Source organism: Coregonus clupeaformis, chromosome 17, assembly GCF_020615455.1.
Source record: "Coregonus clupeaformis isolate EN_2021a chromosome 17, ASM2061545v1, whole genome shotgun sequence".
NCBI lineage: Eukaryota > Metazoa > Chordata > Actinopteri > Salmoniformes > Salmonidae > Coregonus > Coregonus clupeaformis.
Genome location: NC_059208.1, coordinates 67,769,720 through 67,793,735, shown reverse-complemented (window position 1 = coordinate 67,793,735; position 24,016 = coordinate 67,769,720). Strand labels below are relative to the sequence as shown.

The window sequence follows — 24,016 nt, the reverse complement described above, 5'->3', positions numbered from 1 at the left end:
ACTCTATGTCTGATTCTGATGTCAAATAGATCTGCTTGGCTTTCATGTCACGTGTTCTGCACCTTATTGCTGTTATGCTGTTGGTTCTGACATGTTGAGATAATAAAGACGTTCAGTCTTTTAAATTGTTTGCCTGGATATCATTATTTAATTGAGTTTTACCATTAGACATTGAAATCTTTATGATTTGTTTAGTCTTCATAAGGAATGGAATGCTCTGCCATGGAAAATAATGTTACTGATACATTTCAGTCAAAGAACCTATCTCAATGAATGTTTGGCTGATTGGACCAAATGTTTTACCAGTCAAAAGGATATCTACAGTGAAACTAATACTGAAGCCATGTGCCTTAAACTCACTAGTCTTTATGATGTTGCCAGAGCCATGTATTAGAGAGGACATTGAGGTTTCTGCATTATGATGCATTAATTAACATTACATGGGGGATATTTAAACAATGCTATGTAACTGAATATTACAGTTACATAGCATTGTTACTCGACTTAGTCTCGGGCCTAACAACACCCATGCCAATATTTCCTCCAAACACCGGCTTCTCTGGCATTATCACTTAATTAGAACAAAATTTTAAAAAGTTGGCCTAACTCTCTAAAACTATGGCTCTGGATGTTACATATACTGAAGCCATGTGCTCTAACCTCAATGGAACACACTGGGGATAGGTGAACATCTGACCATGGTACTGCTTTATTCTGGGAGCGTTGCAGTCACCCTGCCCATGCAAATCTGAGTTTCAACCACACAACAGCTCATAATCTCCCAGACTCAAATCCTCTGGGACTGGGGCAGCTGTGTGTGTCTGACTAGGGCTGACTAGGGCTGGGGAACCAGACTTCACGCTAGACTTTGCATTATGTTCAAATCGGGGACTTCACTTTGTCTTTTTATGGCTTTGTATACAGTATGTAAACTACATTTATTTGTGACAGATATACTGTATCATAATGATATCAAAGTAGTACTTCTTGAATGGAATCGATATGAATGTATTGTCTCTTTCAAGGTCGGAGGGGTATAGAAGTTGAGTAGGGCATGAATAGTTGGGAAGTTGGGTTTGGACAGGGTCAACATTCATGCTGTTGTGTACTGAAATGGGTGCTTCTTACATTATCTTACAAAAATCTAAACCTATTCAGAATTTTGTTCAACATGTCCTTCTAAAGAAACCATTTTCTACAGCTCTGTATCCTTAATGGTCCTGGTGTGTTAACAAAGCTTGAACATTTTTGCTTAATATATTGAGAGATACATACAGTATCATAGTCCATAGACAAGTCTAACCAATTACATTATTGTATTGCATTTTCATATTTTGATGAATTGGTGTTTAGAATACTTTAGAATACGGGAGACTCTGTAGCTCTGCAGCTGTTGAGTCAGAGCAGTTCCTCTTTAGCTGAGGGAGGTTTTTGTACGACACTGTGTGAACGGATAGCTGGCACACTGCTGACAGTAGTAATCTCCTGCATCTTCAGCCTGGACTCCACTGATGGTCAGAGTGTAATGAGTATAAGGACGACCAGATCCACTCCCAGTAAAACGACCTGGAATCCCAGACTGACGGGTTGTAGCATAATAAACCAGGAGTTTAGGAGCTTCTCCAGGTTTCTGCAGGTACCAGTGGAGATAATTACCAGTACTTGAACTGGCTGTACAGCTGATAGAGACAGTCTCTCCTGGGCTAACAGACTGAGATGCAGGAGACTGAGTCAGAATTATATCTGCTGATGATTCTGAAAAAGAAAACAAAAGTGAAGAAAGGCTGATTAGGAAGGTTATCACAACAACAAGCATATCGTAAAGCATAGCCTATCATGCAAAATGTAAAAAATAAAATGTGTCATGTTAAATTAATGAATGAAGCATAACTCTGAAGCCAAACTCTTAATGAATCAAAGTTGGTCAAAGTGTCTCTCACCCTGAACAAGGAGCCCCAGTGTCCCCAGCAGTAGAATTCGTGTCATCATCATTGTGTCTGTGGCTCTGAAAGGAGTGATCAACACTGGCTTTTTAAAAGTATGTGGAGAAATGAGGCAGGACAGCTATGCAAATATCTCATATTTTACGCGAATGTGTGTGCCCACACACACACACACACAGAGAGAGAGAGAGATGAAATAAGTCAACAGTTTCCAAAAGTATGCCTAATGTATATCAAATCTGAGAACACTAAAATCATAGGCAACTATTTCTTAAATGGGGCCTGGTGGACTGTAGTGGACCTCTGTCTCCCTCCTCTGACCACAGTGTGTAACGGCAGTCTGTGTGATATGTAGAGCGTGTTTTATTTTACATTTTTCTTCAATCACTTTGGTGTAATTTTCACAAGCATGTGGTACATTTTCACTCTCTCTAAGCACAAACATCTAAACAGATCATCAAAATGTCTCATGTTTCAAAACTCTAAGCACATTTTTTATTGACTGAGTACAACAAACAAATTCAGTCACTTGTTCACTGCACCAAATCACTCTTTCAAATCAGATGCATATTCAATATACACTGAACAAAAATATAAATGTAACAGGCAACAATTTCAAAGATTTTAATGAGTTACAGTTCATATAAGGAACTCAGTCAATTGAAATAAATTCCTTTGGCCCTAATAAATGGATTTCACATGACTGGGAATACGGATATGCATCTGTTGGTCACAGATTTCAACAACAACAAAAAGTAGGGGCGTGGATCAGAAAACCAGTCAGTATCTGGCTTGACCACCATTTGCTTCATGCAGCGCGACACATATCCTTCGCATAGAGTTGATCAGACTGTTGATTGTGGCCTGTGGAATGTTGTCCCACTCCTCTTCAATGGCTGTGCGAAGTTGATGGATATTGGCGGGAACTGGAACACGCTGTCGTACACGTCGATCCAGAGCATCTGAAACTTGCTCAATGGGTTACATGTCTTGTGAGAATGCAGGCCATGGAAGAACTGGGACATTTTCAGCTTCCAGGAATTGTGTCCAGATCCTTACGACATGGGGCCGTGCATTATCATGCTGAAACATGAGGTGATGGCGGCAGATAAATGGCACAACAATGGGCCTCAGGATCTCCTCACAGTATCTCTGTGCATTCAAATTGCAATCAATAAAATGCAATTGCTACTACCAAATTCTCTAAAACGACGGTGGAGGCGGATTATGGTAGAGAAACTAATTACATTTACTGGCAACAGCTCTGGTGGACATTCCTGTAGTCAGCATGCCAATTGCAGGCTCTGTCAAAACTTTATACATCTGTGGCACAAAACTGCACATTTTAAAGTGACCTTTTATTGTCCCCAGCACAAGGTGCACCTGTCAGGTGGATGGATTATCTTGGAAAATGAGAAATGCTCACTAACAGGGATGTAAACAAATGTGTACACAAAATTTGAAATTTGAGACTACAGTATCATGTAGATCTCATGGACTGTCAGTCCTTGCATCTAGACTTGGGACTAATGATAAGTGGCAGAGGGAGGAGGGAGGACTGACAGAGTCATACCTCATATCAGAGGTGTTGAGAGCTTCTCATTCACATAGAAATATAGCCTATAGTGTTGAATACATGGTTTACAGTATCAATATATGCTGAGGATTTATACTTTTTTCTCATTTCAACCTAAAGGCATGGTCCTTTGGGTGGGGATCAAGTTGTTTGTCCTTGTACCAAATGTTTTGTTACAACGGACATTTCACAAGTTCTACCTCCAAACAATTTAGTTTGGCAGTGTAGGCAAGTTGGATCACTTCTTGTTGCGGCTCAGATTGAAACTGACATGGTTGAGCCCATGTTGGGCATCAGTGGTGCAAGGTTTGAAATGCATGCTTTTATTTATCTATTTAGGCACAAATGTTGTTGCATACATCTAGTGTGTTTCTCTATTGTGCTCACAGCTCAAATGAGTCAACTTCACATGTATGATAAAATAGTCCAACATTTTATGGGAAGTTGGGGGTCCTCTGAACCAAAGCAGAAGTAGCCTACATGTACTGTAAGAGAAACCATATATCAATGTATCAATGAAAACAAAATCAAATGATTTATGCATAGGAAAGCTGACAGAAGCAATTAAGGATTTGACCAATGGAGGTCCAGCTTGAAGGGAGATGGATCACCGAAGGAACTAATCTAGGCTACCCTATGGAATCCAGGCTACCCTATGGATACATAGAAAGTACAGGCTATACAGACCCAGAGTCAGCAACCAAAAATGTGGGTTTTGTTGAGGACGAAATAGCAGGGGTGATAGGACTTGTTACGGTTAGGGGGTTTGGTTATGGGTAGGGTGAGAGTTATGGGTTGGCATGCCAGTCACATCCCTTTAGTCGCACCTGCAGGGGACGAATTCAGACACATCAGAGCTTTGTGGCCTGCTTCCCACTGTCGCCCCTCTCAGACGACCTCTTGGGCTGCTCCCAGTTCTTCCGCGAGGCGAAGGGGTCCAGGCAGCTGTTAACAAATGTGAAGCTCCGGACGACACATGCTGCCGTGCTCCTGTGGCGCAGCAGCACTGTCGACGCCTCTAGCTGGGAAGGCCGCAGCACCACACCGGCAACGTCCACCATGTTGATGATGTGCACAGGGACCCAGAGGATAAAGAAGGTGACCACCACATTGGTAACCAGCCGCGTCAACTTTGCGCTGCTGAACAGCGCCGTCTGGTTCACCCAGCGGTGGAGGCACAAATAGGACGTGACCAGCTCAGAGAACGGGACCACAAACCCCAGAAGGGTCTCCAAGATGAGGACCGCTACTCTTTCAGCATCGGAGCCCATGAGTCTCCGGCACTTGAGCTCGCCATCACCCACATAGCAAGTAGTCAGGGCGCAGGCGAGCCCCCACAAGGCCAGGAGCAACACCACCTTCCCCTTGCGCACCAGCCGGTTCCAAATCTGCGGGTATAGCACCTGGAGGTAGCGCTGGACACCGAGTAGAGTGACCGTTAGCACGTTAACGTACAGGCTGAGGTAGAGTAGGAAGGTGGCTAACTTGCAGGTGGCACGGCCCAGAGTCCAGCCGTACAGGAGAGTATAGATCCACACGGGCACAGAGGCCAGGCACAAGATGTCGGAGGACGCCAGGTTCAGTATTAGGCACAGCGTAAAGTTGGGGGCGTCAGGACAAGCAGCGCAGGGTGAACACCAGGACAGCTATGTTACCAGGGAGGCCCAATGCACAGCACAGACCCAGGCGGCCCGAATAAGGGGAGGTGGTGTCCAAGCTTGAGGTGTTGGATGAGTTGAGGTTCTCCAAGGTCGGTGAAAGATAATAGATCTAATAGCTATCTGGAAGACAGTACACTTTAAACATAAATTCTTTGTTTCTCATTTTTGAAATCGTCGCAAAGTTTCTCTTCTCTTGATCTCTTGTGATAGTGACAATAAGGAAAGTGATATTGGTTAACTGCTTCTGGTCAGCTTCCTCCTAATGAGCTGTGTGTGTGTGTGTGGTTAACAGTTAGATACTTTCAATTTTGACATTCAGGCTATAGCCAACCCGATTCTCACAAATAGACATGACAGAGAAGATAGTTTCAAGCTATAGTCAAAACATCAAACGCCGATTGTAGATGTGTCTAAGGGACCAGCCACACAGTTCTTTAAATATTTTTTCACCATTCAATTAATTTGTGATTTTAACTTGTGTAAAAAGTTGAAATGATTTGAACTTTGGACAGAAATGGATGCGTAATGCATTTAATCCATCTCGGTGTTGTTGGTGCTTAAAGGAACAGCTTTTTCTTACCTCTCTGTTAATTTATGGCCATACTTCAATGCTGCCAGCTAGTGGCAAGGATAGAAAAATGACATTTCAAACATAATTGCACTTTTAATTTCCTCCCTGCCACAGATTCTAGCATAAACCTACCATGACTGCCATCTTATGTTATCTTAATATGGGAAGTTATTGACAACTGGACATTTGTATGAAGCACATTTATTTGCAGATACACACACACATATATATATATATATATATATTTTTTTTTTTTTTTTTATTATATTTTCTGTTATTTCTGTTATTATTGTAATGACCCAGCTGGGTCATAAAGTAAAAGAGAGACGGGCACCAGGTGTACAGGCAGAACACAGGTTTATTCCTGAATGGGCTATTGTTCAGGCCACAGCCCACGCCGCTAAACCTCGAACATACACAAATATAACATGTCAAGTCAAGGGTCCCAAACAGAAGAGAGAGAGATGAGACCGTAACGCCAATTTAAGCATTCCAAAACCCCGCAGGATTACCCATCATACCCCCCCAACCTTTCCATCTGTCCTGGCATATTTAACCCCTGCTAGCACCCATGAGAACGATAACACACCCACGAACACAGAACACAATACCGGGTCGTTACATTATTATCATCACTGCATTGTTGGGAAAGAGATCTCAAGGTAAGAATTGTTGTATCCTGTGCACGTGGCGAATAAACTTTGAAACTTGAGGGGGAAGCGACTATCAGTTCTCATATATAGCCTACCGGCATTCTCCCTTCATCTCTTCATTGACCCTTCCTTCTTCTATCCCTCTAGTTTTCTCTCCTTTATTTCATGATTGAGTTAGTTTCACTGTCCAAATATGACCTTTTGTCAGTTAAAACCTCAACCTTTTACAGTAACAGTTCTCTGTCACCATCTCAAACAGCCAGCCCAACCAGAATTCACAATCCTTATCAAGTCTCACTGAGTCTGTATGAACGCGATCAGATCCACAGATGACTATACAATGTGGACGGGTGGGTCTGTCAATACCAGTCGCGGTCAATCGAGACCCATCTATTCAAATGGAGTGCGCAGAATCGTTCTGGGCTAACAATGCAGAAGACAGAAAATAGAAAAATGACTATTGTGGATGTCATCACTGTCAACCATCGTCGTCCACTTCTGAGGAGGAGCGCATCATGCCTTCGCTATCGTCGCGGTAACAGCGAGCCAAGAGGTGGAGTTGCACCAGAGACTCCTGGAAGTCGGCCAGCTCAGGCCCCTGGGAGAGGAAGCTGGGGGCGATACGGCGGGGGGTCCAGGGCGCTGGCACATCAGCCACGGGCCCAGGGCCGGAGACGGCTGCAGGGAGGTGAGCACGGGGAGGGAGGAGACTGTAGGGGACCGCGCTGTGGAAGAGAGGATAGGAGAGGAAGATAACGTTAGAGGGATGGACCTGACAATAATGAGAGAGACTGTTGGATACAAGCATAGTGAGGCATGAAAATAGAATATACTTATTTAGTGATAGATATTGTGAAGCAGAGATCTGGGCACAGTGAGAGAAATAGAACTGACTGACAGGGAGAGAGACAAAGGGTTGAATATGCACATACAATCGCTTTTGTGTAGCCAGATAACATGGCTTTTACTATTATACTACTACTACACAATTTAAAGCACTTTCCCCCCCAATCCCCCCATTCCCTGATACGTGTAAGTATTGTACTATACATTTTGCCTTCCTGTATTATGCTAAAAAATGTTTTTTCATTCTACTGAGCCATTTCCTTTATGTTCATATTTACATTTTAGTCATTTAGCAGACGCTCTTATCCAGAGCGACTTACAGGAGCATTTAGGGTTAAGTGCCTTGCTTAAGGGCACATCGACAGATTTTTCACCTAGTCGGCCCGGGGATTAGAACCAGCGACCTTTCGGTTACTGGCACAACACTCTTACCCACTAAGCTACCTGCCACCCATATTGTTATCTATTATTATTTCTTATTGTTGCATTGTCGAGAAGGAACCTGCAAGTAAGCATTTTGTTGGATGGTGTATACCATGTGTATCCTGTGCATACGACTAATAAAACTTAATAATATAATAATATGCCATTTAGCAGACGCTTTTATCCAAAGCGACTTACAGTCATGCGTGCATACATTTTTGTGTATGGGTGGTCCCAGGGATCGAACCCACTACCTTGGCGTTACAAGCGCCGTGCTCTACCAGCTGAGCTACAGAGGACCACTCTGTAGTTATCACTTGAAACTTGATAACAGAAACAGAGAAGCATAGACCGAGTCAGATGGAGACAGACAGACTTTGAAAAGAGCTGACAGAGATCCAGAGAGTGAGAAAGACAGGACAAACCACAGTTAGATAAATGGACGAGAAACATCAGACAAACATCAGGATTAGATTTACTCACGGTTGGGGGGAGGGGCCTAACTCTACAGAAAGCCCTGGGGACCCAGGGATTGGCTGAATATCTGTGGGAAGGGCGGGGTCAGCATACTGGGGCTGGATACAAGCTGGACCAAACTGCACAGGGAGAAAGACAAAATGGTAAATTGTGATTTTCCTTTTTTAAACAGCAGGATTGGTTTGGTGTAGGCTATCAAAATTCTACAGTAGTGTGTGTGTGTGTGTGTGTGTGTGTGTGTGTATGATTGAATACATGTGATATTGTATGCAAGTGTGTATGTTGACACTCACAAAGGCATATCAGGGTAGTTGGCATTGATGTAGGAGGCTAGCACGTCTTCCCTACAGCCAAGGCTATGCAGCGGGGTGGGCGGCTGCTCCCTGGTCTCAGTTGGCTGGAGATGGGACCGCAACGTTACAGCAACACACTTTAACATCAGAGCAATGTTTCCACACACCTTCAGAACCATTAAAAACATCTGCAACAATGTAAATTCCAACCTTTGACTAACGCTGACAAAATAACTTATCCGATATACAGTACCAGTCAAAAGTTTGGACACACCTACTCATTCAAGGATTTTTCTTTATTTTTTACTATTTTCTACATTGTAGAATAATAGTGAAGACATCAAAAGTATGGAATCATGTAGTAACCAAAAAATTGTTAAACAAATCAAAATATATTTTATATTTGAGATTCTTCAAATAGCCACCCTTTGCCTTGATGACAGCTTTGCACACTCTTGGCATTCTCTCAACCAGCTTCACCTGGAATGCTTTTGCAACAGTCTTGAAGGAGTTCCCACATATGCTTAGCACTTGTTGGCTGCTTTTCCTTCACTCTGCCGTCTGAAACATCCCAAACCATCTCAATTGGGTTGAGGTCGGGAGATTGTGGAGGCCAGGTCATCTCATGCAGCACTCCATCGCTCTCCTTCTTGGTAAAATAGCCGTTAAACAGCCTGGAGGTGTGTTGGGTCATTGTCCTGTTGAAAAACAAATGATAGTCCCACTAAGCCCAAACCAGATGGGATAGCGTATCGCTGCAGAATGCCCTCCTTTCAGGGTCAAAGGGCAGAAGAAGGAGCTGTTATTGGCCATGTGGACCATGCCGAAGGAGTAGTTCAACAGGTGGTAGAGCTCCTTCATCGGGGTCTGAGGAAAGCAACACAATGTCATTGGTCTATACGAGCGCCTTGCAAGCTGTACTTATTCACAACGCCACACAATAGTTGTGCATAAAACACAATTACTCTATGAGAGACGGACAAAACCTTATTACATTATAGTCATTAAATCAATAGCAAATTGTGAAACAAAAACAAGACAACCGCAGATCTCAGCTGAGCTCTATGAATGACATTTCTATCTACAAGCTTACGGAGAATAAGACCAGTGGCATTACATGGCAAAGAACACCTGTGTCATGTTCATTAGGCACCAAACGGAAGAAAGCTGAACCTCGGCAAGACGGAGCTGCTCTTCCTCCCGGGGAAGGACTGCCCACTCCATGATCTCGCCATCACGGTTGACAACTCCATTGTGTCCTCCTCCCAGAGTGCAAAGAACCTTGGCGTGACCCTGGACAACACCCTGTCATTCTCCACTAACATCAAAGCGGTGACCCGATCCTGCAGGTTCATGCTCTACAACATTCGCAGAGTACGACCCTACCTTATACAGAAAGCGGCACAGGTCCTAATCCAGGCACTTGTCATCTCCCGTCTGGATTACTGCAACTCGCTGTTGGCTGGGCTCCCTGCCTGTGCCATTAAACCCCTACAACTTATCCAGAACGCTGCAGCCCGTCTGGTGTTCAACCTTCCCAAGTTCTCTCATGTCACCCCGTTCCTCCGCACACTCCACTGGGTTCCAGTTGAGGCTCGCATCTACTACAAGACCATGGTGCTTGCCTACGGAGCTGTGAGGGGAATGGCACCTCCTTACCTTCAGGCTCTGATCAGACCCTACACCCAATCGAGGGCACTACGTTCATCCACCTCTGGCCTGCTAGCTCCCCTACCTCTACGGAAGCACAGTTCCCGCTCAGCCCAGTCAAAGCTATTCGCTGCTCTGGCACCCCAATGGTGGAACAAGCTCCCCCATGACGCCAGGACAGCGGAGTCACTGACCACCTTCCGGAGACACTTGAAACCCTACCTCTTTAGGAATACCTGGAATAGTATAAAGTAATCCTTCTACCGATTTTTTTTAGGTATTCAAGTCTTGTACTTTTCCAGGACCAGGGTTGGTGATAACAGGTAATGGAGAGTCATGGTAGAGGATCATCTGTCAGTTACCTGTAGGTAGTCACACTCCTCTATGAAAAAGTGTAGTCTGTCCTATAGATCCTCCAGCACTGAGCCCTGAAGCAGAGCCTCCCCCTGGCCAAACGCTTCCAGACGGTGGGCCTCCCTGGAGACACAATGCCAAAATGAAGTCATTTTCCTAAGAAATCCATGTTAGTTCTGCTGTGGTATATGGGAAATGCACTCTGTGTGGACATCATTGGACACCATTAAAAAATACGCAGTTTTATTAGACAAGTTTAAAAGATTGACATTTCAGCCTTCAATGGCCTTCTTCAGAATAATCACAAAGGGAATGGACAAGTTCATATAGGGCACGAGGAAAACAATTAGAGAGAAAACTCTCTTCAGCTGGTGGTGCTAATGAGAGACAGTGTGGTAGGACCATACTAGTGATGAAATACAGAAGTGAAACCAGTAAACAACAATTGGAAAACTGGCCAAGCTTTTTGGAAAACTGGACAAGCTTTTTTCAACTACAGTAGGTGTAATTGATATACAACCACTACTATATAATACACGTTGAATATGTTGTGTATTGAAAAATAAACAACAGGGCTAAGCAAAACTAGGGATAATAACAATAAATATCAAAAGCTTAGGCAAAGAGATCTAACAACTGGTTTGGACAACAGTTAGTGAGCTAGTAAGCTCCCTCCATGTGTAAACAAGATGTGTGTGTACAAATAGGGAAGGGGGGGTTGTTAATGGACCAACAAAGGGATGGGGCCCTTCACAAAAGCATATTATAGTCCTTCTCTAGATTAAGACCTCTGGGGACTAAAGTATCTAAGGAATGGATCCAGAACGTCTCTATGGACCTTCGGTGTTTGTCAACATCGCCACCGCATTTGTTTTTACTGACTTGTTCAATTCCAAAATAAAAAACCTCACAAAGCAAGTGTCTTCTCTCTTTGAAATGGAGGGCCACTGGGCTGTTGGGGTCAGCACATCGAATGGCACTTCGGTGCTCACACATTCTAGTGCGTAACACCCTTCAAGTTTCTCCTACGTAAAATAAGCTGTACGGGCAGCGAATCACATAAAAGGTATGTTGGCATATGATGTTGTCAAGATTTACATACATAGCATATGATTTGTTATGTATACTGTCAACTCATACAAAGACAAATGGTTATTCAATGTGTCACCTCTCATGATGCAAAGAGAGGTGCACTGAGCACCAATTGTCAATTTTAAAGAAGACAGACAAACTGACCACAAAACTGACCATACTAAAACATCAAGGACCCTGAATAATAAATAAACCATCACTGCCTACGCCATCACAGCAGAGTTACATAGCTATCTCTACCAAAACTTTTAGCTCTGTTTTTTTCCCTCTCTCCTTGTTGTGTTAGCTAGCTACATGGATTATTGTAATCTACACTGAACAAAAATATAACCGCAACATGTAAAATGTTGGTCCCATGTTTCATGAGCTGAAATAAAAGATCCCAGATATTTTCCATATGCACAAAAAGCTTATTTCTCTAAAATTTTGGGCAGAAATTTGTTTACATCCCTGTTAGTGAGCATTTCTCCTTTGCCAAGATAATCCATGCACTTGACAGGTGTGGCATATCAAGAAGCTGATTAAACAGCATGATCATTACACAGGTTCACCTTGTGCTGGGGACAATAGAAGGCCACTCTAAATGTGCAGTTTTGTCACAACACAATGCCACGGATGTCTCATGTTTTGAGGGTGCATGCAATTGGAATGTTGACTGCAGGAATGTCAACCATTTCTCTAACATAAACCAGTTGTTTTAGAGAATTTGGCAGGCCATCCAACTGGCCTCACAACCGCAGACCACGTGTATGGCATCATGTGGGCAAGAGGTTTGCTGATGTCAACGTTGTTTGCCCCATGGTGGCGGTTTGGTTATGGTATGGGCAGGCATAAACTACTGACAACTAACACAATTGCATTTCTTCGATGGCAATTTAAATGCACAAAAATACCATAACGAGATCCTGAGGCCCATTGTGAGGCCCATTTTGTAAAAAAAAATGTATCTGTGACCAACAGATGCATATCTGTATTCCCAGTCATGTGACATCTATTGATTAGGGCCTCATTTATTTATTTCAGTTGACTGATTTCCTCATGAACTGTAACTCAGTAAAATCAACGAATATGTTGCATTAATATTTTTGTAAAGTATAGTTATGTCTTGCTCCTGCTGTCGGATGTGGCAGGGCTTGAAAACTATTACAGACTACAAAGGGAAGCACAGCCGCGAGCTGCCCAGTGTCACAAGCCTACCAGACGAGCTAAACCACTTCTATGCTCGCTTCGAGGCAAGCAACACTGAAGCATGCATGAGAGCACCAGCTGTTCCGGATGACTATGTGATCACGCTCTCCGTAGCCGATGTGAGTAAGACTTTTAAGCAGGTCAACATTCACAAGGCCGCAGGGCCAGACGGATTACCAGGACGTGTACTCCGAGCATGTGCTGACCAACTGGCAAGTGTCTTCACTGACATTTTCAACATGTCCCTGACTGAGTCTGTAATACCAACATGTTTCAAGCAGACCACCATAGTCCCCGTGCCCAAGGACTCTAAGATAACCTGCCTAAATGACTACCGACCCGTAGCACTGACGTCTGTAGCCATGAAGTGCTTTGAAAGGCTGGTCATGGCTCACATCAACAGCATTATCCCAGAAACCCTAGACCCACTCCAATTTGCATACCGCCCTAACAGATCCACAGATGATGCAACCTCTATTGCACTCCACACTGCCCTTTCCCACCTGGACAAGAGGAACACCTACGTGAGAATGCTATTCATTGACTACAGCTCAGCATTCAACACCATAGTGCCCTCTAAGCTCATCACTAAGCTAAGGATCCTGGGACTAAACACCTCCCTCTGCAACTGGATCCTGGACTTCCTGACGGGCCGCCCCCAGGTGGTAAGGGTAGGCAACAGCACATCTGCCACACTGATCCTCAACACGGGGGCCCCTCAGGGGTGCGTGCTCAGTCCCCTCCTATACTCTCTGTTCACCCATGACTGCATGGCCAGGCACGACTCCAACACCATCATTAAGTTTGCCGACGACACAACAGTGGTAGGCCTGATCACCGACAACGATGAGACAGCCTATAGGGAGGAGGTCAGAGATCTGGCCGTGTGGTGCCAGGACAACAACCTCTCCCTCAACGTGACCAAGACAAAGGAGATGATTGTGGACTACAGGAAAAAAAAGAGGACTGAGCACGCCCCCATTCTCATCGACGGGGCTGTAGTGGAACAGGTTGAGAGCTTCAAGTTCCTTGGTGTTCACATCACCAACAAACTATCATGGTCCAAACACACCAAGACAGTCGTGAAGAGGGCACGACAAAGCCTATTCCCCCTCAGGAGACTAAAAAGATTTGGCATGGGTCCTCAGATCCTCAAAAAATTATACAGCTGCACCATCGAGAGCATCCTGACTGGTTGCATCACCGCCTGGTATGGCAACTGCTTGGCCTCCGACCGCAAGGCACTACAGAGGGTAGTGCGTACGGCCCAGTACATCACTGGGGCCAAGCTTCCTGCCATTCAGGACCTCTATACCAGGCGGTGTCAGAGGAAGGCCCTCAAAATTGTCAAAGACTCCAGCCACCCTAGTCATAGACTGTTCTCTCTGCTACCGCACGGCAAGCGGTACCGGAGTGCCAAGTCTAGGTCCAAAATACTTCTCAACAGCTTCTACCCCCAAGCCATAAGACTCCTGAACAGCTAATCATGGCTACCCGGACTATTTGCACTGCCCCCCCACCCCATCCTTTTACGCTGCTGCTACTCTGTTAAGTATTTATGCATAGTCACTTTAACTCTACCCACATGTACATATTACCTCAACTACCTCAACTAGCCGGTGCCCCCGCACATTGACTCTGCAACGGTACCCCCCTGTATATATAGCCTCCCTACTGTCACTTTATTTTACTTCTGCTCTTTCTTTTCTCAACACTTTTTTGTTGTTGTTGTTTTATTTTTACTTTTTTTGTTTAAAATAAATGCACTGTTGGTTAAGGGCTGTAAGTAAGCATTTCACTGTAATGTCTGCACCTGTTGTATTCGGCGCATGTGACCAATAAAATTTGATTTGATCTATAACGTTAGCTGGCTGTCAATGGTTGTTGCAGTAAACTGTGGGCCACACCCTCGCCTCGCTCACTTTCGCTGCACCTCTTATCCTCTGCTTTGTGCACCAAAACACCACTCTTCTCCGTATTGTTAGTCTGGTCATTTCAGCTTGAATGTATGATAACTAGCCACAACTATTGACATTGCTAGCTAGCTATCTAGCTAACCACGTAATGCACCAGTGATTAGCTAAAATAGTAGCTAGCTAGCTTGCTAAAAATCCATCCGTTTCCAGAATTGCCAGTATAGAACACATGCAGATCGGTATCAACCTGTACAGGTGCACATTTCAGGAGCAGCCACCCTTGATGAAGGAAATAGCGTCTACTATTGGCTAATAAGAATTAAATGAACGAATATGATTGGCTTTTAAACGTTTTTCAAAATAGTGGCCATCGTTCGGTTTTACTGCGCGGTGGAGGCAAACGTGCAGCGCACAACACTCTAGGATGGATTATAGGAGCGCTGTGGGACAGTCTCCTGCTTGTACAGTAGACTGTCGATAGACTAGTGATTCTAGCCGTATAGTAATAAACATATCTGCGATTTATGAAAATCTGTTTGAATAGTGTAATTATTATAAATGAGAGGAAAACCTATGTATTTAATATGTATTTAGACAATTAAATAGGCAGTGCTATAATACAATTATGGGTAGCCTATACAGCCTAATTATGAGAGGCATTACCATTGATTAAAAATAACAAAATAATCGCTCAAATTAGCACTGTGGCCTACTACAAAAGGAAACGTCATCGTGGGTGGAGTTATCACATGATATGAGCAACCACAAAAATGTACCTGCAATGATTTACCTTGCCACACCTGTCAAACAATCCACCCTTACTCGAGTTTCACTTTACGACCTAGTCTGACAAACACTGCTTCCGCCAATTCCACGTATTTACTTGATTAAAACATCCTATTTGAATCTCATGGAGCAGCCTAGATGTCGGGTAAGTCAGTCTAACAACGACTAACTAAGTACATGTTCAAAGTTCCTTATGTCATGGATTTCATGACACTGGATAGGTAGGATAAGGTCCAGTATCTATAGACCAGAGAGACCCACAAAAATGTTTTAGCGATGTGGACATTGTGCGGAAACGGAGAACGCAATGTTGCCGCAAAAACAGATACTGTAAACCAGACCCACAAAACAAGTTTTTGCGACAACAATTACTTATTCTGTAAAGTTCTCTGTTCACGTACCACGCCTAAATTAAAGTAGGAATACTTATTTCCTTATTACACAACTGCATCTCTTTGGTAGGCTACTAGTAGTAGAATATAAATCAATATCTCTCATGTGTGCGTGCAGTGGGCATTAGAATGTTGATAAATCCCACTTCATACAGGAAAGTACACTTCCTTCATCCATTTAAAGATTAAAAATCAAAGTTCAATGCTCACTGATGATTCTCAGCTCATTAGTTTATCAAATAGATTGGCATTACTGTGTGCCTGCAAACCATTGTTTTATCGCTCTTCCCTTTCAGGTGAATCAGTAGGACTTGCCCTTATGAGAATTAGGTTTTCTACCAACTTGTTTTATGGAATATAATTTTTAACCGAAAGGTAAATAGTCACTTTGCAGAAAAACAGACAGACTGGCCAATAATTGCACACACAACACATAGCCTAGACAGGAATATCATACAGACAGAGACAGGCGAGAAACAGTGATGTCAGTGCACCTGACTTTAAATCCAGATGAAGACCATGCCGGAGGGCCTTCTAAAACCAGTGGGACTACTGCTGCAGGACCACAAACACCTGGAGCGGAACAACAGGGCCCAGAGCACAGGAGGACGGAAGAAGAGAAGTGGGAAGAGGATGAGAAGCAAGAGAAGGAGAAGGAGAAAGCAACCAGCTCAGCTGCCTTGGAGCCTAGCACTTTGCTATGCCTGGGAGACAGAGAGCGAGAGGGAGAGAAAGGAGGTGTAGCGTCCGAGAGCGAGGGAACTGAAGGGGATGAGGAGGAGGAGAGGGAGGCAGAGAGGAGAGTAGGGAGTCCAGAGCTTCTGGAGGGACAGGAGAGCCAGCCAGAGAGTGAGCGAAAGGCAAAATGGAGAGAGAGCATGCCGGAGGGAGAGAGATGGAGGGATGATGAGGTGGAGGGAGGCGAGGAAAGGGATGGTTCGCTTGCAGATGATGAGGAAGAGGGGGAGGAAGGCCCAGTGAATTGGATGCCAGAGAAGGTTGCGCAGGTCTTCACTCCGACAGTGATAGTGCGTCCATCTAGCAAACGGGAGGAGTTCCCACTCGAAAATAGCCACTATGGGGAGATGGACACTGAGAGTCCTTTCTTAGAGCCCCAGACACATACAGCCCCACCAGTACACTACTACCCACAGTGGACAGAGGATCCGGACAACCACACACGTATGTACCAGTGCCGGACCAATACCATTAACACTAATTGGGGTCAGTTCCATTTAAGTTCTAATCAGTTTAGGGATTGAAGTGCATTCCTATGAAAAAAGACATTTGTCATTATGTAAAATGTTCAATATACAGTATATCAACACAACTGGATTCTAAAAAATGTAGGTTACATGATCGTTTATCTGAGCCTTTCCCCTCTGATTAGACATGTTTTAGCTCTAATGGCTCCCCAATGGTGGAACCAGGTTCCCCCTGAAGCTAGGAAAACAGTCACTGCCCATCTCTTGAAAACATCTGAAACCCTGCCTTTTTAAAGAGTATCTTAAATAATCCCACAGCAGCACCTCCTCACCCCTTACATTGCTGATAGCTACTTTATTGAGGAAAAATGTACTTACTGTGATATGTGGTTGTCCCACCTAGCTATCTTAAGATGAAAGATGCTCTGGATAAGAGTGTCAGCTAAATTAATAAAATTAAAAAATGTATATCTCTTTCATGTTGTGAGAAATTGGTATGAAAATGGTAATGTAAAATATGAGGTACTATAATAAGAGGAAGTCTATAGATATTTCCTATTGTCATTGACCAAAGAAATGGGTGTAGTTTTATTAGATTTTTTCTTTTACATTTCTTACTTCATTTTTATTAATACTTTTTGAGTTTTTATTGTATTTTAAAAACAAACTGTTCCCCTTGTTTGGCTGTAGTTTTATTGAACCCAGAATCCTCTGTTATTTAGATATGTGTGGCGGTGTTTGTGGGGATGTTCTGAAACTTGGCCTGGGCATTGGTGCTGCAGCTGTTCTCTTCCCTCTACTTGTGTGGGGCGGCTATGCCCTTTTGCCCTTTGATGCCCCGCCACTGGACAGCGCCCCTCTCAGGCTGGTGTACACACTGCGCTGCTCCTTCTTTGCTGTCATACCCATCATGCTAGGTAAGACTGTGGACTAATAGGGTTGGGCTGTGATATGTTATCACCTTTTAGAGATTATTGAATAGACTCTAAATGTTTGTTACTTCTTTACTCTTGGTAATGCTAATGTTTTTAGAACTTTTCTGGAACTCTCCCAATCATCCTCTACCTTTGGCCCTCCCTGCACTGTCTTCCTCTTCCCTCCACCCATCTCTTCTCCTCCCATCTTTCCCCTCCCACCCCCTCTCCCAGGTGTGCTGGTGCAGGGGGTGGCGCGTCTGCGCTACGGCTCCCTGACGCCCGTCTACGAGGCCAAGGTGGGGAAGGAGAGCAGGGAGGTGGCGGTCCACCGGAACTACGTGGGCGACTCGCTCTCCCTCTTCCTGCTCTACTTCCTGCAGCTGGCCGTCATGGCCACCTACATCAGCCAGGACCTGCTCAAGATGGTGCCCCTGCTCACCATTGTCTTTGCCTTCGGCAGGTGAGTGTCTGTCTGTCTGTGTGTTTCTGTATGTTCACTACTCAGTCTCAGTTGTAGCAGTGCATTCTACATTGTATGTTTATTTGTGTGTGTGTTTGGTTATGCGCATTCAATCTGCAGTTAGCAGAGATGCAGCCGATGTGGAATCACTAGATCGTTTTGAGATTGGGCATGCGTATGCAGTGCAGTCAGCCTAAAACGCAGCATTGTTCCCTTTCTCAACAAGGGCAATGGCTTTTGTGGAGGGATTGGTAACGTTGCTTCGTTGGTGCGGCATGGGTTGTGTTGTGCAGAAAGAGCCTGGTGTGTGTGCGTGCATGGGTAGTAGTATTCCCTTATCACTAGTGTTCCCTCAAATGTTTTTGGGCACTGAGCAGATTTCAGGTCTGCTGAGCACAAACTTGAACGTTGTGAAAATTCTGTGCAACTTCCAGCGCGTGTTTACTGAGAACACTGAGGCTATACACTCTGTGGTCCTCTGTAGCTCAATTGGTAGAGCATGGCGCTTGTAACGCCAGGGTAGTGGGTTCGATCCCCGGGACCACCCATACGTAAAAATGTATGCACACATGACTGTAAGTCGCTTTGGATAAAAGCGTCTGCTAAATGGCTTATTATTATTATTTAAGTTACAGTTTTAACAGTGGCCTGATCATTTAGGCCTATCAGAGTGGCCTACCATCAAAAACTATGGAGAAAATGCATCCCATAACATTTTAACATGGAAATAGCTGTTCTATCATTCAGCCTACAGTAGCAGCCAATGTTGTTTGTTCTGTGTAAGCCTACATTCCATGAGACTTTTGAAAAAAACATGCAGGGCTTGACATTAACCTGTTTATCCAATGAAAATGTTGTTGTGTGTTTTGATGCAAGAAACCACTTTACAAAATAAAATGCATTATTATTCCCATACCATTATTACAGAGAATCAGACAAATTATGCTACCCTCTGCCTATTGGCTACTTAGCTTATTCAAGCCTGTCTCAAAATACAACACTGCCCCTTTAAGACAAATAAAAGCTCTTTACCTGACTCGCTTTTCAAAGAAATGTACATGTTTGTGCTCTTGTATGAAGCAATCACTCTCTTATTGCTGACCACAAATTATCTATAACTGGGCTAATAATTCACTAACTAGCAAAGGAAATGAACAAAATGTGCAGGTGCAAAGCGAGAGCTACATGCAGCTCTCGCTTTGATCTGAAAACAAGCGCATCTACTCACGACCGCTCATGCTGTAAACACAGTCCAGTTCAAAGTAAATGGCACAGACCCATATGGCAATGGTCTATTTGCATATAGGGCTACTGCAGCTCTGATTGTTTATGCTGCTTGTTAATGCAATAGAATCCTACTCTGATGCGTTCTGCCTACAACAAAATCTCTTGCATAGTTTGTTTTGTTTCGGTGTGTTGCATTGAAAGTGGCTAATATTGCGTTGATTAGATCACAATTGCCACAGTCAAGGGAAACATTGATAGTGTTAACAGGGAAAACTCTAAAACAGTGGTCACCAACCTTTTTTGAGTCAAGATCACTTTGAGTCAAAATGCAAGCCGAGATCTACCGCTCAGATATTTTTTTACATGGCTTAAAAAACGTAAGCCTCTGCAACATTAACCAATTAAAAACAGTTCTGTAGCAATTAGGTTTTGTGCAGTAAGCTATAGGCCCAATACATTACATTATCACTGCATATTGGCGTTGAGTGAATTGCCCTGCCAATGCATTGTTGTTCTGGCCAAAATTTGAGGTAGGCTAAATGATCACACCTGTAATAGATCTGTTGTTGTATTACTTGTGAGGCACAGCTGAGTAAGCATACATTTAAATAATTCGCTTTTTATTAGCATTTTACTGGGCTGATTGTACCTACATCTGATGGTCAGTCTCAGTGGAGGGAGAGAGCAGCAGACTGAGGGTCCGCCTCTCAACATCCCTCCACTCTCCCTTTCCTCCACTGACACTGACCAAAAAGGGACACCGTCTTCCAGCTGATGGCGAAACTCGTCGCACCGCATTATTTCTGCCTCATGCACAAATTCATGTTGTTACTCCTATGAACAGAGAAAGTGAAATGTTCCTCGAAATAAAAAATAACCCAAGCTGCTAATAATAACAACAACGCAAGCCTATAGATACACTTTCCTACTCATTCATTACTGCTGCAGCGCTTGTTTTAGCGCTGAGTGGAAATAGGAAGAACGCGCATTTTATGTTGACAGTGCTGAGTAAGAACTTAAACGAACTCACTCATCAAAACAGCAGCTATGTACTGTATTTGTTGAGTCTCTCTCTAGTCATGGTTTTGAACGTTTTGAAATCTCACAGTATCAACTTTGCTGTAGCTTTCTTTTATGCCTGCTACGTTACTGCAGAAACGATTGGCCAGCGGTAGGCCTATTGTGCACTTGATTTGCTCTCCAGGCCCACCGGGAAGGCAGAGTTTGTACCTTCAGACACATGAAATGGTTCAAAATGGCAACAGTTGCCTACCCGGCGTGCAGGGCAGCTGATTCGGGTTCACCTACTGGCAACAGCCCAAGACAAATAAAACAAAAAATAGGAACACAAGGCTTTATCGTTGGGTTTTTTGCAGAAATGTTCTAGAAGTTGAGTGAAATTCAATCTCGTGCTTCTCTCTGCGGGCTGATATTTCTTCTGCGCGGCAGTCCCAGAGGGAACATTGCTTATCACCGATTCATACTTTCACCCAACATTGTCATCATTATCTTTTCTAACCTTATATAATGTCTGTAAACACTTGTTTACATACATTCTCTGTATATTATCTCCATGTTCTCTGACCCATAGAATGATCTGGCGTTTGTCTTTCTGTATTAGTTTCTTGAGCCTTCTGTGGGAGATTTGAATTTGTCTTGGCAGGAAGTATCTTCAAATGACTATGCAGTCTACCTTAAAAGTTAGACTGTGGCAGTATGACAGCACTTACTAATATTCACTGAATATGGGTGAGTTCGTTTAACAAGGAGTTTGCAGATTTTAGACCATTTCATTGGTCCTTATGTGAAATCTACACCCACCCGGGGCACTGGGCTATGCAAAACTCACCCCATGTCCCTTCTTCTTCTTTTGGCTGATCTACTGGGTTTGTGTGACCCAATTGGCTGATCTTGTTGTGATCTCTCACCCTACAGGCTGATCTACTGGGTCTGTGTGTCCCTAGGCAGCAGTGTGAGGGCTTTGGGCTTCGGCCTCTCCTTCCTGCCCATACTGGTCATGCTGGGTGCCAACCTCTACTTTGTGTGCTCATCACTCAGTGAAGGGTCGGTCTTTGATGTGGCCCCGCCCACCACCGCCCCACCTCCCAGGCAGAGGTGGTGGGGCTAGGAGGAAGAGGAGTAGATACGAGTGGCGCAGGGGTCTCCCGAGTGGCGCAGTGGTCTAAGGCACTGCATCGCAGTGCTAGCTGTGCCACTAGAGATCCTGGTTCGAATCCAGGCTCTGCTGTAGCCGGCCGCAACCGGGAGACCAATGGGGCGGCGCACAATTGGCCCAGCGTCGTCCAGGGTAGGGGAGGGAATGGCCGGCAGGGAGGTAGCTCAGTTGGTAGAGCATGGCGTTTGCAGCGCCAGGGTTGTGGGTTCGTTTCCCACGGGGGGGCAGTATGAAAAAATAATAATGTATGCACTAAAACTGTAAGTCGCTCTGGATAAGAGCGTCTGCTAAATGACATAAATGTAAAATGTAAAATACGCCCAATCCTGAAGCTTAAATGGACCCCCAGTCAGGATTAGATATGATACTGTAGGAATAAGTTACATGGTAATACGTCAACTTTGCCTTCTGATAGACCAGAGGCACGTTCCTTAGGCAAACGTTGTGCAACGTTGCAGATAGAAATGTATTCCTTACTCTACATGTCGAGATACAAGTCTCTTCTCCACAATATAACACACAAATTCCCCAATGTTTTGCCCTACTGAAGAGTTTGAGTGAGGAGTTAGACAATTGTTGGCACCCACTCAGCTCTACACAAGTGTCATGGTGTTAATTTGGAAGGAGAGGGAGAAGAATCAAGTTCATCAGCATGGATTTCATGTCCTTCATCTGGAACATATTGGATCGCATTGAACAATGGTTTATGGAGAACTAGACAATGTATTAAGATGATGTGAGGCTAGAAACAGTTAGCTACCCCAATGAAGTTGCATATAATTGAAGGATTGTGATATAAAGTGTCTTATGCCATACATAAGCAATAGTATGCCATACATAAGCAATAGTAGTAAAGACATCAAAACGATGAAATAACACATGGAATCTTGTAGTAACCAATAAAGTGTTAAACAAATCTTAAATATTTTATATTTGAGATTCTTCAAAGTAACCACCCTTTGCCTTGATGACAGCTTTGCACACTCTTGGCATTCTCTCAACCAGCTTAACCTGGAATACTTTTCCAACAGTCTTGGAGTTCCCACATATGCTGAGTACTTGTTGGCTGCATTTCCCTCACTCTGCGGTCCAACTCATCCCAAAACATCTCAATTGGGTTGAGGTCGGGTGTTTGTGGAGGCCAGGTCATCCGATGCAGCACTCCATCACTCTCCTTCTTGGTCAAATAGCCCTTACACAGCCTGGAGGTGTGTTGGGTCATTATCCTGTTGAAAAACAAATGATAGTCCCACTAAGCGCAAACCTGATGGGATGGTGTATCGCTGCAGAATGCTGTTGTAGCCATGCTGGTTAAGTGTGCCTTGAATTCTAAATAAATCACTGACAGTGTCACCAGCAAAGCAACATCACACCACCACCTCCATGCTTCACGGTGGGAACCACACATGCGGAGATCATCCGTTCACCTACACGGCTGTTGGAACCAAATATCTCAAATTTGGACTCATCAGACCAAATGACAGATTTCCACTGGTCTACTGTCCATTGCTCGTGTTTTTTGGCCCAAGCAAGTCTCTTCTTATTGGTTTCTTTGCAGCAATTCGACCATGAAGGCCTGATTCACACAGTCTCCTCTGAACAGTTGATGTTGAGATGTGTCTGTTACTTGAATTCTGTGAAGCATTTATTTGGGCTGCAATTTCTGAGGCTGGTATCTAATTAAATTATCCTCTGCAGCAGAGGTAACTCTGGGTCTTCCTTTCCTGTGGCGGTCCTCATGAGAGCCAGTTTCATCATAGTGGTTTTTGCGACTGCACTTGAAGAAACTTTCAAAGTTCTTGACATTTTCCGTATCGACTGACCTTCATGTCTTAAAGTAATGATGAACTGTCGTTTCGCTTTGCTTATTTGAGCTGTTCTTGCCATAATATGGACTTGGTCTTTTACCAAATAGGGCTATCTTCTGTATAAAGGAAAGAAATTCCACAAATTAACTTTTAACAAGGCACACCTGTTAATTGAAATGCATTCCAGGTGAAGCTGGTTGAGAGAATGCCAAGAGTGTGCAAAGCTGTCAAGGCAAAGGGTGGCTACTTCGAAGAATCTCAAATATAAAAAATATTTTGATTTTGTTTAACATTTACATTTTAGTCATTTAGCAGACGCTCTTATCCAGAGCCACTTAGTTACTCTTACATTATTTATTTATTTATTTATTTATTTTTCATACCCCCTGTGGGAATCGAACC

The 24,016-nt window shown here is 43.9% G+C and overlaps 2 protein-coding genes and 1 gene segment (V, D, J or C); 1 reads left to right on the top strand and 2 right to left on the bottom strand.

The window, feature by feature from the left end:
• Window positions 1–1,414: 1,414 nt before the first annotated feature.
• On the bottom strand, window positions 1,415–1,992 carry LOC123492933. The segment is given in 2 exon segments: window positions 1,415–1,755; window positions 1,941–1,992. Coding segments are annotated over 2 exon segments (393 nt in total).
• A 2,378-nt stretch (window positions 1,993–4,370) lies between these two features.
• Window positions 4,371–5,895, bottom strand: LOC121585840 (C3a anaphylatoxin chemotactic receptor-like). Its single transcript, XM_041902121.2, is given in 3 exon segments — window positions 4,371–5,126; window positions 5,128–5,262; window positions 5,884–5,895. Coding segments are annotated over 3 exon segments (903 nt in total).
• Window positions 5,896–15,453: 9,558 nt separating this feature from the next.
• LOC123492932 (transmembrane protein 79-like) lies at window positions 15,454–21,858 on the top strand. Its single transcript, XM_045226674.1, has 5 exons — window positions 15,454–15,574; window positions 16,118–17,003; window positions 17,749–17,943; window positions 18,175–18,403; window positions 21,566–21,858. Exons 2-5 carry the CDS (start codon window positions 16,304–16,306, stop codon window positions 21,756–21,758), a joined length of 1,317 nt encoding a protein of 438 aa, XP_045082609.1. The 5' UTR covers window positions 15,454–15,574; window positions 16,118–16,303; the 3' UTR covers window positions 21,759–21,858.
• The last annotated feature ends 2,158 nt before the right edge of the window (window positions 21,859–24,016 follow it).